The 19,715-nt window shown below is 37.6% G+C and overlaps 1 protein-coding gene across 6 annotated transcripts in view; it reads left to right on the top strand.

The window, feature by feature from the left end:
* The first annotated feature begins 7,103 nt into the window (after positions 1–7,103).
* LOC110098705 (protein MEI2-like 2) overlaps positions 7,104–19,715 on the top strand; it is a 37,316-nt gene continuing 24,704 nt past the window's right edge. Inside the window, exons 1-6 of one of the 6 annotated variants that reach the window (XM_028692773.1) lie at positions 7,104–7,410; positions 11,201–11,355; positions 11,474–11,535; positions 14,462–14,503; positions 14,591–14,713; positions 14,799–15,265. In XM_028692773.1, the coding sequence (XP_028548606.1) occupies positions 11,496–11,535; positions 14,462–14,503; positions 14,591–14,713; positions 14,799–15,265 (672 nt within the window). In that variant the 5' untranslated portion in view covers positions 7,104–7,410; positions 11,201–11,355; positions 11,474–11,495. The remainder of the gene's footprint in view (positions 7,411–11,200; positions 11,356–11,473; positions 11,536–14,461; positions 14,504–14,590; positions 14,714–14,798; positions 15,266–19,715) is intronic. The other 5 variants (XM_028692772.1, XM_028692770.1, XM_028692771.1 and 2 more) reach the window with 5 other exon arrangements.

The following is a 19,715-nucleotide window of genomic DNA, read 5'->3' as shown; positions in this document are numbered from 1 at the left end:
CTTTGGAAATTTGTAGTCAATATGTTTTTATTTACTCAATCTTTTAGATGGTAGGAATATTTTGTGATTGTGTCTCTTTCTCTAACCTATTTTAGTGGCATAGTTTTCTTTTCTAATCAAAAATCTATTTCAAATTAAAGATTGTGTATGAAATTAAGAATCTTTCTTAAGCTTGTTTAAGTAAATCTATCTTGTATTTATAATGTTTAAAGTTTTTTTGTCACATCAAGACCCCTCATTACTCTTGTCTTTGATTATTGATTCTGCTTGTGATAATTCTTCCTTATGTTTGAGAGAGAAATCATATTCTTTAATATCTAAGAAGATATACTCACAACTAAGGATTATTTTTTAAGAGGTTATAAAAAAGAATGTAGTTTACAAAAATAAAAAATTTTTGGCCAATGATGCCAACAAAAGAAGCACAAAGACGCCAAAATTGAAAATCTATAAAAAGATACGCCAAGCGCCACTCAATTGATAAGAGGCATAAAATGAGCTCACTCAAATGCAAGTTATTCTCTCTTTTTAAATCTTTTAGAACTTAGAAGTTTTGATTCTCAAAGGCTTGATTTCGATTGTTTCGCGATCGTGACAGATTTACTTTGGTCCATTATTTTATAAAGATATTTTTTCTTAAACCAAGTGATAGATGGATTCTTTTTCTCATATCCAATTAATTCTTTGAGTTAGGTCATTGATTTCAAAAGACGATTCTACCCTAAGAAAATATCTGAGCTAAGGGTAACCATGACAGGATATTCTACAACTCTTTGGCTTGTTGAGATTGTTAACTCAATAACCCACAAGTTTTTAAATCAATCACATAGAATACTACATCATTTTCATGCATTGGTTTCAAAAAAAAATTTGTTTTGCTATTGCTTTTTTTGTTCCCTCCTCCTTTTTGATATGTCAAAAGGGGGAGAAGTTTATGATGTTTTTACACTTGTCGATCTCAAAATTTTACTACTAACTGTCTTCATAGTGTTTTGCCATCATCAAAAAGGGGAGATTGTTGATAATCTATTTTCATGACTTATGTTTTGATGATTGACAAACACTATTGATTCTCTTGGACTGCGTGTTACTTCTAACTTTTCAGGAATCGAAGATCGAACGAACAAATGAAGCCAGTTCAAGATAGCGTGGGTTTATGGTTGAGTCAGTCTGTACTTTGTTTTTTTTCTTATTGAGTATATTTGTAATGATCAAAGAGACTGATGCTATGTAACCCTACACACACACTTGAGAGACTTAGAATTTCTGTTTTTACTCATATCGGTCAGGACGATATTTACATCGTCCTGGACGATCGGACTTAAAACAGAAATCTAAACAAGGATTCTTAATTAAGGCAGCCGTCATTAACAGATCATCCTGGACAATACGTGTATCGGCCAGGACGATAAGCTCAAAACAGAAAGAAGTTGCCGCCATAGACAATTAAGGTATTATGTATTTTTTAATAATCGGCTAGGACGATCATTGATCGGCCTGGACGATATCACAAATTATGTCTTAATTGATCAGGAAATCAAGGGAGTAATTAAGGATGATTGATACGATCATATTGTCCTGGACGATCGCAGGATCGGCCAGGACGATCTATTCAAAAACTTTAGTTACTTCTGGACGATACATATTGGCCAGCTCAAATTCAGGGCGATGCTTTGGATGATTTTCCTCTGATTTGAACTGGTCGGCCGCGACGATCGTGAGATCGGCCTGGATGATCAAGCCAATTTTAAATCATCCAGTTTGCATTCAGGGCGATGCTCTGGCCGGTCTTCTGAGATTTGTACTGATCGGCTAGGACGATGTCCATATCGGCCTGGACGATATTGTCGGCAACTTGTAATTAATGAGCTCCTTTGAAGCTCTTCTATTTAAGAGCTCTTGTTCAATATTTTGAACAATCTTTTGTTGCTACCTTGACCTGAGAAGGCCTTGATGAGAGAAAGAGAGAGAGGAAGAGAGAGAGGATCTTGGGAGGGGGGCTTGTGAGGGGATTCACAAGGGTGCTTCAAGGATCGGTCTGCTTCTTCTTCGTTTAGAGTTTCTTGTCTGTGGAAGGGTCGGTAGAGGTAAGATTTTCAGCACTAGATTGTGGTTCTCTGACAGCTTCAGGAGGAATCAAAAGGAGATAGGTTCTCTGCCTTTCTAGGGTGGCAAAAAGGACTTCTTTGTGAGGGCTTCTCCGCCTAGCCGTGGGGGCTAAAGGAGAGACATATTTTGTAGTGCAATACTTGGAGGGTGCCTCCAAGGAGTGGACGTAGGTCAAGTTGACCGAACCACTATAACTTTCTATGTTATTGTTTTCTTGCTTTCGCACTTCAAATTTCCGCGTTGTTTTTATCTTGTGGTGTGATTTGGTTTTGATTTGTGATCTTATTGCTTTTGTTGAAAATAAATTTTAAAATACCAATTCACCCCCCCTCCTCTTGGTTAGCTTGGGCCAGTTCTATAGGGCTTAACATCCCTAACAAAGTTTCACATGTGAAGCGCCCCCTTCAGGGGGGCGATTTTACATATATATATATTTTAACCGTGCACCATTTTATTTTTTTTTATATAAGGAGCTGCCCCTATCAATTTTTTTTTGGGGCCCGCCGATTTTTTTTTTTAATTCTAAATAGATTCTGGGAAATTTCGAAAGCTTCTTTTCTTTAAAAAATTTCCTATAAATACCCCCCTTGGGCTATGGCAAAATTTTCTCCTTTCCCCCTTCTTTCTTTCTCTAACTTTCTTATAGTTGAGGATTCTCTACTTTTTTTTGTAGGTGACTTTCTCTATGCAAAATCAGTGCCTCTCTCCTTTGTGTAGAAGTTGAACTTTTTGGAGTTGTTTTTTTTTTCTCCTCACTCGTTCTAACTTTCTAACAGTGGAGACATTCCAATATTTTTCTTAGGTGACTTTCCCTACGCAAAATCAGTGTCCCTCTCCTTATGTTGAAGTTAGACTTTTTGGAGTCGTTTGTTTTTTTTTCTCATCCCTCGTTCTAACTTTCAAACAATGGAGGCATTTCAATATTTTTCGTAGGTGACTTTTCTTATGCAAAATCGGTGCTCTCTTCTTGTGTAGAAGTTAGAATTTTTCAGCCTTTCGACTTTCTTTCTCTCCCAATTTCTTCTTACTCTAGAGGCATTCCACTGTCGTAGATAGACGATATTCTCCTATCAAGCTTCAGTGCCCCTCTTTTGTGTAGAAAAAATTTTTCTTCCTCTTTTTTTTTTTTTTCTTTTCTCCCTCAGGTTGAGGTGTTCCCTGATTCCTGTTCAAGTCTAGGACCGCTCACTAAGGAGGAGTCTCCTTCGAGAGATCTTACGGTAAGGGGAAAACTAATGATTGTCAGCATACTGTTGGAAGTTTGATGAAAGTCCCTTGATGGACAAAAGTCCAGCGACGAGAGGAAATTCAGCATCTGGAAAATTCTGCATATTGTTGGAAGTTTGATGAAAGTCTCATAATAGACAAAAGTCTAGCGACGGGAGGAAATTCAGTATTAGGTAGAATTCTGACAAAAGTCTCGTGACGTGTATAAGTTCAACGATGGGAGGAGAATTTTGATGATGTTTAAGCAGAATTTCATCAATGATGGATGATCGAGTAGAAGTTCATTGGCAGTCAACGGTCGAGTGGGGAGTTGAAGAAGAGAGTTGGAGGATGTGCTACTAGCAGTATTCTAGCGAGAAGCCGATGATGGTTGATATGAAGCAAAGGACCACCGACAAACATCAGATGAAGAGAAGATGATGGCGGGTGTCCAGTGACATTTTGCTAAGGCAATATGCATCTATACTGAAGTGTGACAACATCAGATATCATTGATTCAAGGGGGTTAAAGCAGTGTGTTATACAATCATTTTGACAGCACACTAATACTGCTTACTGAGTGGAGGCCTGATGAGGATGAAATTGTAATATTTCTTTGAAAAAGAAGTTATAGGAAATGCATTGATGTGCAGTAGAGAATAAGTCACTTAAAATCCACTAAGGATATTTGACTATTTTGAAGTTGCTTGATGATTGTAACTTGTACGGTTGATGCTAATGTATTTTTTTAATTTTAGATTCTTGCAGAAATGAACTTCTTGTATAATTTTTGCAATATAACTCTAATGATATTGTATATGAAGTTGAGAACTTGTCATTTAGAGCAAGCTAAATTGTTTATGCATCTTTGAGTCATGCTTTGATATATTGCATAATATACATTTTTAAGGCTTTTTAGTCTCTTAAAAATCTTCATATGAGTGGTGATTTTATCAACCACTTGCTTTCATGAAATCTTTATAGAGAGAATGTTGTTCACTTAGAGTACTACTCGATCTCTATAGAAGAGATCGAGAGAATCCATCAAGCATGTAAGACCTATCCAAGATTGTATGTCAGAGCCTTTGCTCGACGACGGTAACCTGTGTGGAAGAGGTCGAGATAATCCACCAAGGATGTAAGACCTATCCAATATTGTATGTTAGAGCCATGCTCGATGATGTTAACCTATGTGGAAGATGTCAGGATAATCCACCAATGATGTAAGACATATCCGAGGTTGTATGTTAGAGCACTACTCGATGATATTAACCTGTGTGGAAGAGGTTGATAGAATCCACCAAAAATGTAAGACATATTCGAGATTGTATGTCAGGACCCTGCTCGATGATGTTAATTTGTGTGGAAGAGGATGGAAGAATCCACCAATGATGTAAGACCTATCAAATATTGTATGTTAGAGTACTGCTCGATAATGTTAACATGTGTGGAAGATATCAAATCAAATTCCCCATGGAATTGATTTTGCCTTGTTTGGGAGGGGCGAACGACACGTGTATTCCAAATCAAAGGTGAATAATGATATATCTTTAGACCATTAATGTCTTTTTGAGGTCGAGATTAAGACCTTACCCAAAGAGTAGAAGTCTAGAAAGGAATTGTGTAAAGCTTATAATTGATTGGAAGTATCCTTGCATTTGCTGGGATTTTTCTGAAATATCATCTAGATTTTGGAGGATCTTTTTAACTGCGGTTGGAGTCAAATTTGCCCCACTGTCCGCATCTAATTCTTATGAAATTGATACACCAATGGCTAATAATAGGATGTTGATACGAGCGAACGTTTGAGATTGGAGCAATAGTTTCCCCTAGTGAGGAACAACATTCCCACAGACGTCGCCAAACTGTTGCGTCCTGGAGTATTCACGGCGATAGAGAAATATAATATTTAACAACTTAGCGTTGTACGAAAATTAGGCATGCAATTATATATGAGAGAGGGTGTATCATTTATGAGACAAATATTTTTACATAGAAAACCCCTAAAAAGGGGGAAAAACCACATGACCTAGTCGGTGTTTAAATGAATCCACTAATATTTGCAGTTGATTACAAATGAGGCCTTCCTTGGGAAAATGCCTTAGCTTAATGTACATCTTATAGAGTACATTAAATGATGAGAATAAAAAGAATCACTGCTGATGTGTTTGTTTAATCTGAAAGATTATAGTCGATGGGCGACGTAAATCGAAAGGACCGTAGTCGACGGGCGCGGAGGTCAGAAGGACTGTACTCGGTGGGCGACGTAAGTTAGAGAGACCGTAGTCGACAGGCGACGAAGGTCAGAAGGACTGTAGTCGGTGGGCAACGTAAGTCAGAGGGACCATAGTTGGTGGGCGATAGAGGTCAGAAGGATTGTAGTTGGTGGGCAACGTAAGTTAGAGGGACTGTAGTCGGCGGGCGACGGAAGTCGGAAGGACTGCATCAGGTAGAAATCCAACAATGAACATAAATCCAATATTAGATAGATGTTTGGTAAAAGTCTGACAACAGGCAAAAGTCCGGCATCGGGTAAAAACTTAGCGACGAGCGGAGGTTCGACGTCAGGTAGAAGTCCGACATCAATTGGCGGCCGAGGAGAACTCCGGAGTTAGATGATATTCGAGCATAACTCCATCATCACTTGGAGTTCAGGTGAAACTCCGACGTCACTTGGAGGTCGGGAGGAATTTCGGTGTCACTTGGAGGTTGGGCGGAATTTCGACGTCACTTGGAGTTCAGATAGAACTTCAGCATCACTTGAAGGTTGGACAAAACTCATGCGTCACTTGGAGTTCGGGTGAAACTCCGACGTCACTTAGAGGTCGGGCTGAATTCCGGCGTCACTTGGAGGTTGGGCGGAATTCTGACGTCACTCGGAGGTCGGGTGGAATTTCGGCGTCACTTGGAAGTGGGACGGAACTCCAACGGTGGTCGAGGAGGAGTTTCTTCCATCCTATTCTTCTCTTATCCTCCCCCTCTTCTTCTTCTTCTTCTTCTTCTTGCTTGGGTTCCCTCTCAAGAGAAATGAGGGGATATTTATAATTTTTTTAGGATGACATGACCTGTAAATAGAAGGAGGATCAAGGGCAAATTTGGAGTGATTTTTATGGACGGTCGATATTGAATCACTTAATCGTGGATCATTTGTCAGATATTTGAATGTCTTAATGATATCAGAATTCAACGATCTTGGGCTTGTTGGATTCGTCTCGTTGATCCGCTAGATTCGACTATAAGCATGTCAAGTTTGGAAATCGTTTGGTAATCCAAATTATGGGTTGGACATTCCAAAAGCGCTTTGGGTCTTCGAATCAGACTCATTTGGGCTCAAATCAAGCTGAATTTGGTGTTGTTGGGTTCATAATTCCGAGGTGATCAGTTCGATTGTAAGTTTACTAAAATCAAAGTTCAGATGATCCCATATTTAATTTTTGAAGTTTATAACTTGATTTTTGCCTTGAGATTCGTGCCCGATCAAGATAATTTTTTGATGATAAAACATGAGTAAAATAAATAAATTATATATTAATTTTCAAGTTCATAAATAAAATATTTTATATGTAATTCGGTTACATCAAAATTGGCTAATTTCTCAAAATATATACATTTGACTCACTTTTCCATCCAAAACTTACCGACCATATCGCCCCTTATTGGAAAACAGAGCAATTTATTTACTTTTTAATTACTAATTATATTAATTAAAGGAGGTGGGGCCTGCAGTGTTATCCGGACGCAAAATTGTTTTAAATACGGCGGAAGACAAAGCAGACACGTCCGTTCTTCCCTTCCTGACTCGTGCTTTCGTTTTCTCGCTCTTTTTTACCTCTTTTCTTTTCGCTCTCCTCCAATCATATATTCCCTTTCCCTTTCTTTACACCTTCACGGAAAAGAGAAGAAGAGAGCAGCAATTCTCAAGTTCCAAGGAAGAGGAAGGAAGAGCAGCTGTATACTTCGATATTCCTCTCAATTGCAGTATTTCCGTGTAGATTCTTATTTGGAAAGATATTGTTGATTTCTTTTTGCTGATTCCGTGGATTTTCCTCATCTTTTGAAGGTGTTAATTGTTGTCGATTGATTGTTCTGTAACAGGTGAGTGTTGATTAGGTCTCGTGGCGATGTCAGATTATTTTTCTCTTGTTTTTGTCTGCTCGATAGTGGAATCTTTTTCTTGATTGATGCTGCGTGACACTGCGTTATGGGAGTGATTGTTTTCAATTTGTATTTTGACGTCTAGTTCCTTTAGATATCAATTCCTTCGTCAGAGTGCTCGCCTAGTGAACGGTGATATTAATTTTTCTAACCCTGGAAAATGGTGCACAGCAGTTGGATGAGTTGTTTATTTTCAGGGCGTTTTTGGGATTAATGTTTTCATTTTATCTTTTTTGCAAAGAAGTCGTCTTGCGTGGAATCGATGGACGGCCGGCCGGCTTGTTTACCGTTTTGGTGACTGGGATGATGGAATCGATGTGTTCTACTTATTTCCCGGCAGCTGGTTACCGTACCAGTTTCTGTGAATAGATATATCATATCTATTATTTTCTTGACTTCTATTTCGTGTTTTTTGTGGCTCTACGAAGATATGAAATTGATGTTATTGCCAAATAAACCGTGCGACTGATTTATTATCTTCTAGAGGATTTTGCTTTAGCCTGTGAATACAGAGTCTTTAGGAGCATGTTCTGTTGGCAATTTGAAACGGAAGATGTGATGTTTTTGGGATAGTTTATTATCCGTTGCGTGGATTTCTTGTAAGTAATTTTAGTTGCTTTCAAGGATTATCTTTTTTCATTTTCATTTGCATCCTTTGATTCTGTTGTCACAGCTATAATGGGCATAAATCTCTATTTTCATCTTTCATCCCGGTTAGATACACAGCCTTGTCTACTCGGTTGTTTATGCACTTGTACCTCCACCGGTAACAACTTTCATGAAGTTTTTTTGGCGTAGTAGTACCAAACAGCAGCAGCTAACAGGAAAATGGAAAAAAAAGGAAAAAAAGAGATAGCCGGTAGAAAGTATGCATAATTGTAATAGAAGTTATCATCATCATCTTCTTCCTTCGTCTTCCTCGCTATATGTATTCCTGTATTACCCTATCACTATATCAGTTCATACAATGCGGAAGTTAGAATGTACTAAGATAACCAGAAAATGACATTAAGTTGTAATATAAACTAGTGGGAATGTCAGAAAGATAATATTAGAGGTAGAATGCCTTTCTCTCTTTAAAATGCTCCACATTAGTCCTCCCATGCATCAGAAGAGCTGTTGCGAATTGAACCAGTGGGGCCAAAAAGTTCATTTGCGGTGGGGGGGGGGGTGATTAGCATAAATATTAGAATTTTAAAGGCTGAAGGTGTGTTAATATGAGGTGGGAGCTCCATGACATAGGCATTATCATTTATGCGCCGGAGAATTGGAACATGACCAATTTTGCAAGGACATAATTTGGAATATGTGCCCTGTGGGAATCTTTCTTTGCGGAGTCTTATCATGACCAGATCGGCGGGGGAAAAAATTTGTGTCGCCTATGATGATTAGCATCCAATTTGTACTGCTCATTGGAAGCAATAAGTTTGCGTCTAACCTCATATAGTATGGATTGTTGTTGATTGGAAAAGTGGGCAGCAGGTGTATTTTTACACTTAGGTAAAATTGCAACATCTAGTGTATGGTTGGGCGGTCTAGTTTAGACAATACTGAATTGGAATCTTCCTGTGGACCGATTAGTCATAGAATTACATGCAAATTCTGCTTTACTAAGTACATTATCCCAAGTTTCAAGATGATTTTGCTCTTAACAACGCAACATGTTCCGAAGGGTATGATGTACTACCTCCGTTTGTTCATCAGCTTGAGGGTGATAAGCGGATCTTAAGTTAATATATGTGTAAAAACTCTTCCAATTCTTGCCAAAAGTGGCTGATAAATTTGATGTCATGATCGGAGTTGAGGCTGTGAGGTACCATATGAAGGCAAACAATCTCATGAAAGAACAGACGAGCAACATGAAGAACATCAAATGTTTTTTTTGAAAGCAATAAAATGAGCCATTTTAGAAAATTGTCTACTACAATCATAATAGAATCATCTCCTTTTTTTGTTATAGGTAAGCCAAATACAAAGTCCCAGGTTAAATCTTCCCACATAGAATTCGACGTTGGTAGTGGTGTATAGAGCCCGATGTTTTGATTATTACCTTTGAATTCCTGGCATATTGAACACTGTTCAATATAACGAGCAACATCCCGCTGGAGAAAAGGCCAGAAAAATGTTCTTTCAGCTTTAAGAGAATTTCATCATGGCCCAAGTGAGCTGCATGACTCCCATCATGTGTTGCTTTTACCAATTGCTGTCTCGAAGAGGATTTTACAACACACAAAGCATTGCCCTTGAAAAAAAAACCATGACGAATGGAATAGTCAGCTGCAGGCTTTGCTGCCAAACAGTTTTTCCATATTTCAGAGAAGTTCTTGTTGGATGAATAGGGCTCCTTAGGGCATTCAAGTCCTGTTATTTCAGTTTGCAGCTGAACTAGTAAGGTAGGTATTCGACTTAGCATGTTGGCGACTTGATTTTGCGAACCTGAATTATGTTGCAAATAGGGGTGTCAATTCGGGTCAACGGGTCGGGTTCGGGTCGAACCCGAAACTGACCCGGCACTGTTCGGGTCAACCCGAACCTGACCCGTTTTTAAAAACGGGTCAGGTTTCCGGACCCGAACCCGACCCGACACGAATGACCCGGAATTGCTAGTTTTCGGGTAAAACATTGGGTCAATCTTCGTTTTTCGGGTCAAAATCGGGTCAAACTCGGATTTTCGGGTCAAATATGAGTTTTCGTGTCAATTTCGTATTTCTGTGTCAACCCGAACCCGACCCGATTTTTAAAACGGGTTGATTTCTTCAACCCGAACCCGACCCGTTTCGGGTTTGGGTTGACCCGAACCCGGATTTTTTCGGGTCGGGTTCGGGTCGTGTTTCGTGTCGTGTCAAAAATTGACACCCCTAGTTGCAAAACAAAAGTGAATTTATGCAAATAGAGGATTCCTCTTGCATGCATTCTATTAATGTTTTTCTGATTGTTTATAAACTGAAATGCATAATGATCACTAGACAAGGCAAAATCTTGGTGCAACAGGAAGTGCTCCCAATGTTTCAATGCACAAACAATGGCGTATAATTCTTGCTCATAGACGATCCATTTATGATGGGGCAGACTTAACTTCTCGTTGAAATATTCCATAGGACGGTCTTGCTTAGATAAAGCCACTCCAATTCCAATGGCAGATGCATCGGTTTAAACTTGAAATTGTTTCTGAAAAGTAGGGAAAGCAAGGACTGGAGATGAACTTAAGGCAAGTTTGATTGTTTCAAAACTTCTCTGCTTCTCTGTAGACCACTCAAGGGTTTTGGATTTCAAGCAATCAGTTAAAAGTGCCATTAAGACGCTAAATTCCCGAATAAATCATCTATAAAAGTTTGCAAGGCCATGAAAACTCCGAACGTCAGAAAGAGAGCTAGGCATGAGCCATTCCATATTAGTAGAAACCTTCTTCGGGTCAACTTGCACATCTTTGACATAGATAATGAAACCCAAAAAATAGATATTAGTTACAGTAAACTCACACTTAGCAAGGTGTATATATAATTTATGAGTCCGAAATATCTTAAAATTTTTTGCCAGATGTAGAATGTGACGACACAAGATTTTTCTAGAAAAAGTTTGAACACCTCGTTCATGAGCCACTTGAAAGTTAAGGGTATGTTGCAAAGTCTAAAAGACAGCGCCTTCCACTCATAAAACCCTTGATGATTTTGTATGCAATTTTCCATTGAGCATCATGCCTAATGCGAATTTGATGATATCTGCTATGCAGATCCAACTTGGAGAAGGCAACTTGACCAATCTGTTTATCTAACAGATCCTCAATTTGTGGTACGGGGAAATAATATTTGATTGTGATTTTATTTATGGCTCTACTGCTGATACACATGCGACGCTTCCCATCCTTATTTGGAGCCAATAAGGCAGGTATAACACACGGGCTCAAACTTTGTTGGATTAACTTTTTCTGTAATAATTCATCCATTAATTCCTGTAAAATACCATGTCCTTTTGGGCTTAGTTTTTAATTTTGTAAATTGGTTAGATATGCTCCCAACGTGAAGTCAATGCGATGCTGTAAAGCACAAAGAGGTGGTAATTGGGAAGGTAGTTCTTCTGGACCAATATCCTTGTATTGATTCAATATGTTTTGGACCTGCTTCGGTGGTTTGAAGGAGTAGTTGGGCACTGTTCGTTCCATGACTAGCAAATCAAATTTTTTTTTTGAAGTCCTGCCCTGCACCTACTAGCTCTATTCCTGAGACAAGTTGAAGTGCTGTCTTGTTCTTTTGTCCCTTTGTTGAGAGCTTATTTGCATTAGATAGTAACCTCAGCTTGTTACCTTTCCATTCAAAATAATAGGTATTCTATTGAAAATTATATAGAGCTCCTGTGTCGAACTTCCTGGGTCGACCAAGGATGATATGACAAACATCAATATCAATTACATCATACAAGATATCACACGTAATGATTGCCAATAGAAAATGTAACTCGACCCATTTTAGAGACCGAAATGCTTATGCCTCTCTTGATCCAACTGATTTTATATGGTTGTGTAGTTTTAGTGGTTTTTAATTGCAGAGCTTGGACAAGAGATTGAGAGACTACATTGTCAGTACATCCTTTATCAATTAATAAATCACAGGCTTTCCCATAGACAATATAACAAGTGTGAAAGATAGCATTTCGTTGAGAATTGAAAGTCTATCGAGGTGCCAAGAGAACGTTTTCTAGGATACAGATCACAATTTCCCATTCATCAGCTATTATGTCCTTTGTTTCAGTTTCCTCATGCTGTGATAAGTTGCCCTTGGCTTCACTTTCAATAATATGCAATTGTTGGCAACTTGGGCACTCATTTTGATTTATGCCCAGTTTGGAAACAACGAAGCACTTTAAATTGGAAGGTTTGACTTATGGATTCTCTTGGACATGAGCCTTTTGTTTGGTAGGTACTTTCACTTCAATTGGAGGGCCATTGCTTGGCCCAGGTGGGTTATTGGCTGTATTATGCTTGCCTACAGAAATTGATTGAGTTTTAGCTTCAGTCGCCAATTCTCGATATTGTTGTCGAGATGAGTAGCTTCTAGAGTGTCTGTTGAGTTGTAATTTAGCCTTGAGAGCAAAGTTGACAGCATGTGATAATGACCAAATAGAGTTCAGTTCTAGTTTATCTTGAATTATTCTTTCAGCCCACCAATATATCGAGTTACCAATTGATTGCTGGTTTTATTAAGATTGTTTCATGCACTCAACCTATAAAATTCCTTAGTGCATTCACTGACTGTGCGGCCCCCTTGTGAACAGTGTTGATACTTCATATAGAGCATTTGCTCATAATTAGTGGGTAAAAATGTCCTCGGAGTAACTATTTCATGCGATACCAATTGCGAACAGCTCCTCTTCCTTCACGTCTACGAGTTTGCAACAGCTGCAACCAAGCACTAGCACTGCCTTTAGCTTTGTATGCCACGTACTTCACTTGCTTCTTTGGTGCAATCTCCTTGTATTAAAAAAAAAAGGCCTCTATTGCTTGCTCCCAATCGATGTAATCTTCAATATGTAATCTACCACCAAAATATGGAATGTAGAGTTTGATGCGAAACTCACTCTGGTTTATGTACGATCGGTCGTGTGGTCCGAGGGCTGTGTCATGGACGACATGGTCAACATCCTCTGAATAAGAGCATTCGAAATGGAGTAGTGGACCTTCGAGTCAGAAACATCTGGTATTGATGTTTGGTGTCTCATTGGCACGCTAGCACTGAAGTTGAGCTGTCGAATTACGGTGGGATGACTTGGAGCAGGTCGCCTATGCATTGGATTGATGACGACACCTGTTCGGAACATCTGTAACTCTTGTCTCACTTCTACAGCGAACCAATGAAATTTTGATGAAAATCCTTCTAGCTGCTTGACAACGTTTGATTGTGCTGCCCACAACGCCTCTAAGCTCTGATATTTGTCAAGAGCCGTCTGCTGATTCCCTTGGGCCATTTCTCCTTGTTGAGGCTTTGATATCACTATGGTGTAGTAGCACCAAACAACAAGAGCTAACTGGAAAATGGAAAAAGAAAAACATAGATAACCAGTAGAAAGAATGTATAATTCTATTTGAATTCTATCATCTTTAACTTCTTCCTTCTTCTTCCTCGCTATATGTATTCCTGTATTACCCTTTTACTATATCAGTTCATACTATGAGAAAGTTAGAATGTACTAAGGTAACTGGAAAAGGACATAAAATTGTAATGGAAACTAGTGGGAATAACAGAAAGATAATTTTAGCGGTGTAATGTCTTTCTCTCCTTATAATGCTTCATATAATGACCTGCATCTTTTTTTTTTTTTAAAAATTTTATTATCATTATGCATATTATATCAAACTTGTGAACTTTTTATATCCCTCTACCCCTGAGTTTTCAGTAGTCATGTTGGTTCCACCGCATTTGTCTATGTCAAATATGATTTATTAACATCAACAAGAAGAAATCATTTTAATATGTTTTATGCCATTCAGGCCTTTTTTTCTTGATTTGTCAATGAAAATTGTGTTTTGTTTGCATTTTTCTATCCATAATTGGAATTGTTCTGGTTTTGATGGAGTGTTTTTTTAACTTCTATTGTCATTCATATGATAATTATGACACTCTTTTCTAGCACATAGTTTAAGTGCTTGATGCATGCGTATTGCGTGTGCTCAGTTTTGTGTATGTTCTTCTCAATATTGGTTTTCTCTCTTTTTTTCTTGCAACTGCCTATTTAATTTTATTCTGACATTAAAAATCTTGAAGCACTGAATGATGAACTTTTTAACTTTTTTTTTCTTTTTGTCCTGACAATTACAAGTGCAGTGTGGGCTTATAGAGCAATTTAGCTATTTATTTTTTCGATTTATTTTCCTTGCCTTGTATCTATGGTTTCTTTTGTTTTTTGTTTATTTCTTCATTCTTTTAACGGAGCAGATAGCGGAATATCAGTTCTTCTGTTCAATATGAAATCTTAATTCTAATTTTTTTGCTACCTTCAGATAATGTGATGGAGCACCCTTCACAAGACTCGGTGGCATCAGGTATATTCACATAGAATCGGATTCTTTTTATCAATTTGCCATTCTTTTCTGATTCATCCTAAGCCTGATATCTAAACACCTCATCAGTGAAAACTACTCAGAAGTTTGAAAAGAGTCCATGGGGATTTATGTCCAAGCTTGATTCACATCAAGGATCAAATGATGCTAGTCTCTTTTCATGCTCATTGCCAGCTCGTCCATGTGAAGGATGTATGTTGGTTTCCTTAGTAACCTCAGTGTTTATTTTCCATTCCATGAAATTTTACATAATTAAGGAGTTTTAATTAGTCATTAGTTTATTCAGTTAACATTATGGATTCCGGAGTGGGAGCTTGCTCTATGGATGAGGTTTCATCTAAATTGGATGAGCTTGTTAAAGACATTGAGCTCAAGGATTATAGTGGCATTCAAGGAATTGAAAAATTTTTACCCGACGAGGATGAACTTTTTGATAGCATAATGAATAGTTCACACCAAACAGAATTGCTCGGCCATGTAGAGCAAGGGGAAGATTGTGACCTGTTTAGCAGTGGAGGTGGCATTGAGATGGACGCTGATCCTATAGATAATGTTGTTGTTGGCATGGCTAGGACAAATATTGCTGATGACTACTTGGGGAATATAAATTTTCAGTATAGTCTTCCAAATGGCATTGGAACAATTGCTGGGGAACACCCTTATGGAGAACATCCTTCAAGAACATTGTTTGTACGAAACATCAACAGTAATGTCGAAGATTCAGAGTTGAGATCTCTTTTCGAGGTGAGTTAATCTAGGTGCAATCTTGTTTTGATAGTTCTGTTGCAATGTTTCAATAAACTGTTGTTGAATTTTTCTTTTTGAATTTTATACTTGGCTATCCTTGCATCAATTATTCTCTTCCTATTGTCAATAGTGTTTCTCGCTTCAGGGATGGCATTGTTTCTTATTAGTTCGAACATTCATATTTCATTGTCACATAAGTACGGTTATTTCTTACTCATTAAATGCTGATTGCTCATAGGTTGGAGGCTATATTTAATTTGACGGTATGTGGGTGCTATTTTACTAGCTTAGGCCTTTGTATTTACATTATCAACATTTTACCTTCTTATGTCACTTATGATACATTTAGTCCCTTTGATTTGCAAATCTTTCTTAAATTGGAAACTAAAGAAGATTTTAAATATAATAATAATCTACTTTATGACATGTGTATGACATCTTTTTGCGTGCACAATTTGGTAGAAAAATTGGCAATGGTGGACTAACTATTATATATTTAAAGCAGCATCATGTTTATAGCATATCCCATTGATTGGAAGGATGTCTCATGTTGGCACTTTTAATGGTTTCATCTATACAATGGACAAAAGAAAAAAGGAATTATCATTTTGTTATACATATGTTTTTTCTATGTTTAGGATATGCACTTTGGTCACAACAGCTTTCTTGGCATCATGCACAATTCTTTAGGTGCACTTGCTGATATTTGTTGTTTGCTTATATTAAGAAAGTTAGTGGTAGCCTTAAAAAGAATTGGTTAAAAATATTAGAAATGATCTTTTTTTATTAGATTTAAATTAGAATTGGATTCTCAATAAGACACAATGGAGAAAAATGATTCAGGTAGCCGACCCCACGTAGTGGATAAAGGCTTGATGATGTTGTTGTTGTTGTAGTGAAGTGACTAAATGAATAACGGAGGTGACAATACTATGGGTAATGATGGCATTAATACATAAGGCAATGGAAGCAAGTGCTGATAACATGAATGAGTGTAGGTCTTCGGTGGTAATAGTGGGAATAGCATGGAAAATAGCCCAATTACATAAGGCAGTGATAGTAACATAGCAAAAGAGGAATGAGACAAAGATGGCGAGAAAGCTACAATAGTGCAGGCAGGAACATTGAACAACAATTGGTTGTGTGGTGGCCAGAAGGAGATATCAACAACATGGTGAAGGAATTGAAGTGAGGAATAATTAATGATTGCTTTTCCATGATGATTCAAGACTCAATGGGTACTGATTGGAATTCTGTGGGTTGATTTGAAACTATGCAAGATTGAGTTAGGCCAAACGGATGATTCAAAATATTAGAGAACATGTGTGTTTGTATGAGAGTTGATATTAAAGGCATGTTTTTGCACTTGAAATAAAATAAGAAATAAAAAAAAAATCAATACGCATGAATTGCATTCCTAAAAATTATAGAATTTTAGATTTGCATCGTTCCACTTAGCTTGGAAAAAGCTTGCTCTGATGAATTAATAATTTGATATCTGCCATGCAAATTAGGGCAAATTGTTGTGCTCTTGTAAGCTAATTAATGAAGAAGTTTGTCATCTTAATGGCACTTGAAACCCGTGGTTTCCACCATTAGTAGTTGACATTATTCTTGCCTACAAGTTAGTTTTTGAAACAGACAAGTAGATCCATCAATTAAGGTGTTAGATGCTAATTCTCAATTAGGGAGGAGATTTAAAGAGATTGGCTACAAGTTCATGAAATTCATTCAAATTAAATACATTAGAAAGAGTATTTTCAAGAATTTTTAAGTTTGCAAGTGTTAGTGCAATAAATTGCATAATTATATATGGACCTACATTTCTTGTAATAAAAAATTTTAAGCTCTTGTTGAAACCTTTTGAGATTTAGGTGCACCATTATCTTATCTTCTTGCTTAAATTCCACATGTTTACATTTGCAACATGAGAAAAGGACTAAAATAGTCCCTCAACTCCTTATGAGGGATCAAAGTGGTCCCCAACTCTTTTGAGGGACCAAATTGGTCCCTCAACTCTTTGAAACGGTACCTGAGTTTTTAAAGATTTATTTTTTTTATCCGTTAATTTGGAAAATATCTTAAGGTTACGCCTCCCATCAAATGTAGGCATGTAATTTTGATCCTTCCGATAGTTACATTGTATTTGTTTAAAACCATAACTTGATTCTGCTTAAAACTCATATTGTTAATTTTTTTTAATTGAACTTATTATTATGCTTATTTTAGTTGGCATGATGATGTAATCTAAGGTTGACTTATTTTGTGTAGTATAGTTAGGGGTATAGCTTTCTAATACAATATAGGATGAAATTTCATATGACAACTCACAAAATTATAATTTGTAGGTTACCAACTTGTCACTTCAGCAAAGAACTTATTGCTTTTAATGTATGGGCAACAAATAAATTTCTTTCATCCAAATGATAATTCAAGATTCACCTAAACTCTGAAATTTCAACAGAATAAGAAAAACAGTAGTGAACATAAAATTTCAGCAAAAATCAATTTCACTCATAAAAAAGTGAACATGATGCACATCTCTCCTGACAATGTTTCAATTACATGTGGAGAATCAATGACCAAACAATTTAAAAAAAGCAAGATCAATCATATAAAACTACTCAAAAGGAAGGACTAATGCAGATGTAAGGAGTCTTCTCTTGGCAGTAGTCGTCCATACATGTAAAGTTGATGCAGGACCAATTAGGTGCGATGATTATGTAGTCATTTAGGCATTGCACAACTAATAGATTAGAATAATTTAGGGACAAAATTACAAGCAATTTTCAAACGACAATTAGAACAAATGAGTGGATCAATTGCGTAGGCTAAATTACATGCGCCAAATTTTGAACATTCAAGAATAATTAAGAAAATAATAACAACACAGAATAGTAGCTTTCAATGTAATCCCTAATCTAACAATGAGATCTAGGATGCATAGAAAGCGCACTCAATTCCTATGATTCACTAGGCTTAGCAAGAGCATTTGGAGTAGGCTTTCGCGAATACAATCTAACCAAACGAGAACTTAGATTTAGAAGACTTTGAATGCAAGTGTAAGAAGGAAAAACCTTTGCTCAAGGAGACGTGGCGATCCTCCACGATAACAACTACTCATGACGAATATCCAAGGTCCAAGAACGATGTCCTCGCCATAGGATGCTTGTAGAAGCAATCCAAGTCCTTTCAAAATCTAAGAACGTTCTCAGATTTTCTAGCCAAAATCTGAGAAGAAAATTCTCCGATTTTCTAAATGTGAGAGTGGAACTATTTGGGAATTGTTTAAGCCAAGATTTCACTATAGGGCTTCATGAGAGGGGAGAAGTTGGAAGGTGGAGGGAGGCGGCAAGAAAGAAAAGAAAACGCAATGGGAAAACAGGGAGGGAGGCAACGTGAAGAGCAGATGACGGGTTGAGAGGATGGCGGGTGGAGTTAGGGAGAGGATTTGTTTCCTTAAGCAAGTTCTGGATTTAGGAAACAAAATAATAGATTAAGGCTGAGGAAATTTCGGCTAGGAGGGTGGTTGGAATATTTGAAATTATTTCCCAAAGATGGTCTCTGGCTTAGGAAACAATTTGAAAACATTAAAAGGCCAAGAGAGAGGGCCGGTGGCAATCAAGGGAGAGAGGAGGGAATTTAGGAGAGTTTCAAAAAAAAAAGCTTCCTAATTTAAATTCGTAAGATTGGAAAGTTTTGATTTGATCCTCTCTTAATGAAAATTTAAATAGGAGCTCATTAATGGACTTTCCTAAAATAGAATTAGTATATTAGGAAGTATTTTGAATTTCAAATATTTTAAATTTGAAGTCAAATATATTCCAAAATAGACTAAATTAAAATAGGAAACAAATAAAAAAAAAAAGGGGGGAAAGGGAGGTGGTCGGCGGCAAGGAAGACAAGGCCGGCGGTTTGGAATCCAAGGCCGGCGGTATGGGGGCTCAGGTGGAGGTGTGGCCGAGGGTGTTGGATGGGGAAATTGTGGAGGGGAAAATTCAGGTGCGAGGAAATCCGGCGGCTAGATGAGGAGGGAGGAGATATGGGAGAAACAACGGGAAGAGAGGGGAACGAGATAAACGAGGAAGCCACGAACCCGACTTATCTAGGTTGGTGGGTAATGCGCCAAACTTCTTCCTCTCCTAGGAAGCTCTCTCCATTAGAACTCTCAAGCTCTCAATGCTCATACAAGAAGGAATTTTCATAAGCAATCATTCATCCCATAATAGAATAAAATGGGGCTTTAAATAGCCTCCTACAACATGACTCGAAACAAAAGACACAAACGCCCTTTGGGCTCACATACGATAACTCCCACAAGAGGGGTACAACGGGAAAGAAAGCACATAAGCAACTAAATAAAATAAAATAAAAATACAATGACTCATAAATGCCACCTAAGCAAATAACAAGCTACATAAAAATGAAATACATCAACGACTCAAAA

The sequence above is a fragment of the Dendrobium catenatum genome, unplaced genomic scaffold (assembly GCF_001605985.2).
Source record: "Dendrobium catenatum unplaced genomic scaffold, ASM160598v2 original_scaffold_274930, whole genome shotgun sequence".
Classification (NCBI taxonomy): Eukaryota; Viridiplantae; Streptophyta; class Magnoliopsida; order Asparagales; family Orchidaceae; genus Dendrobium; species Dendrobium catenatum.
This window is presented reverse-complemented; position numbering and strand designations above follow the sequence as displayed.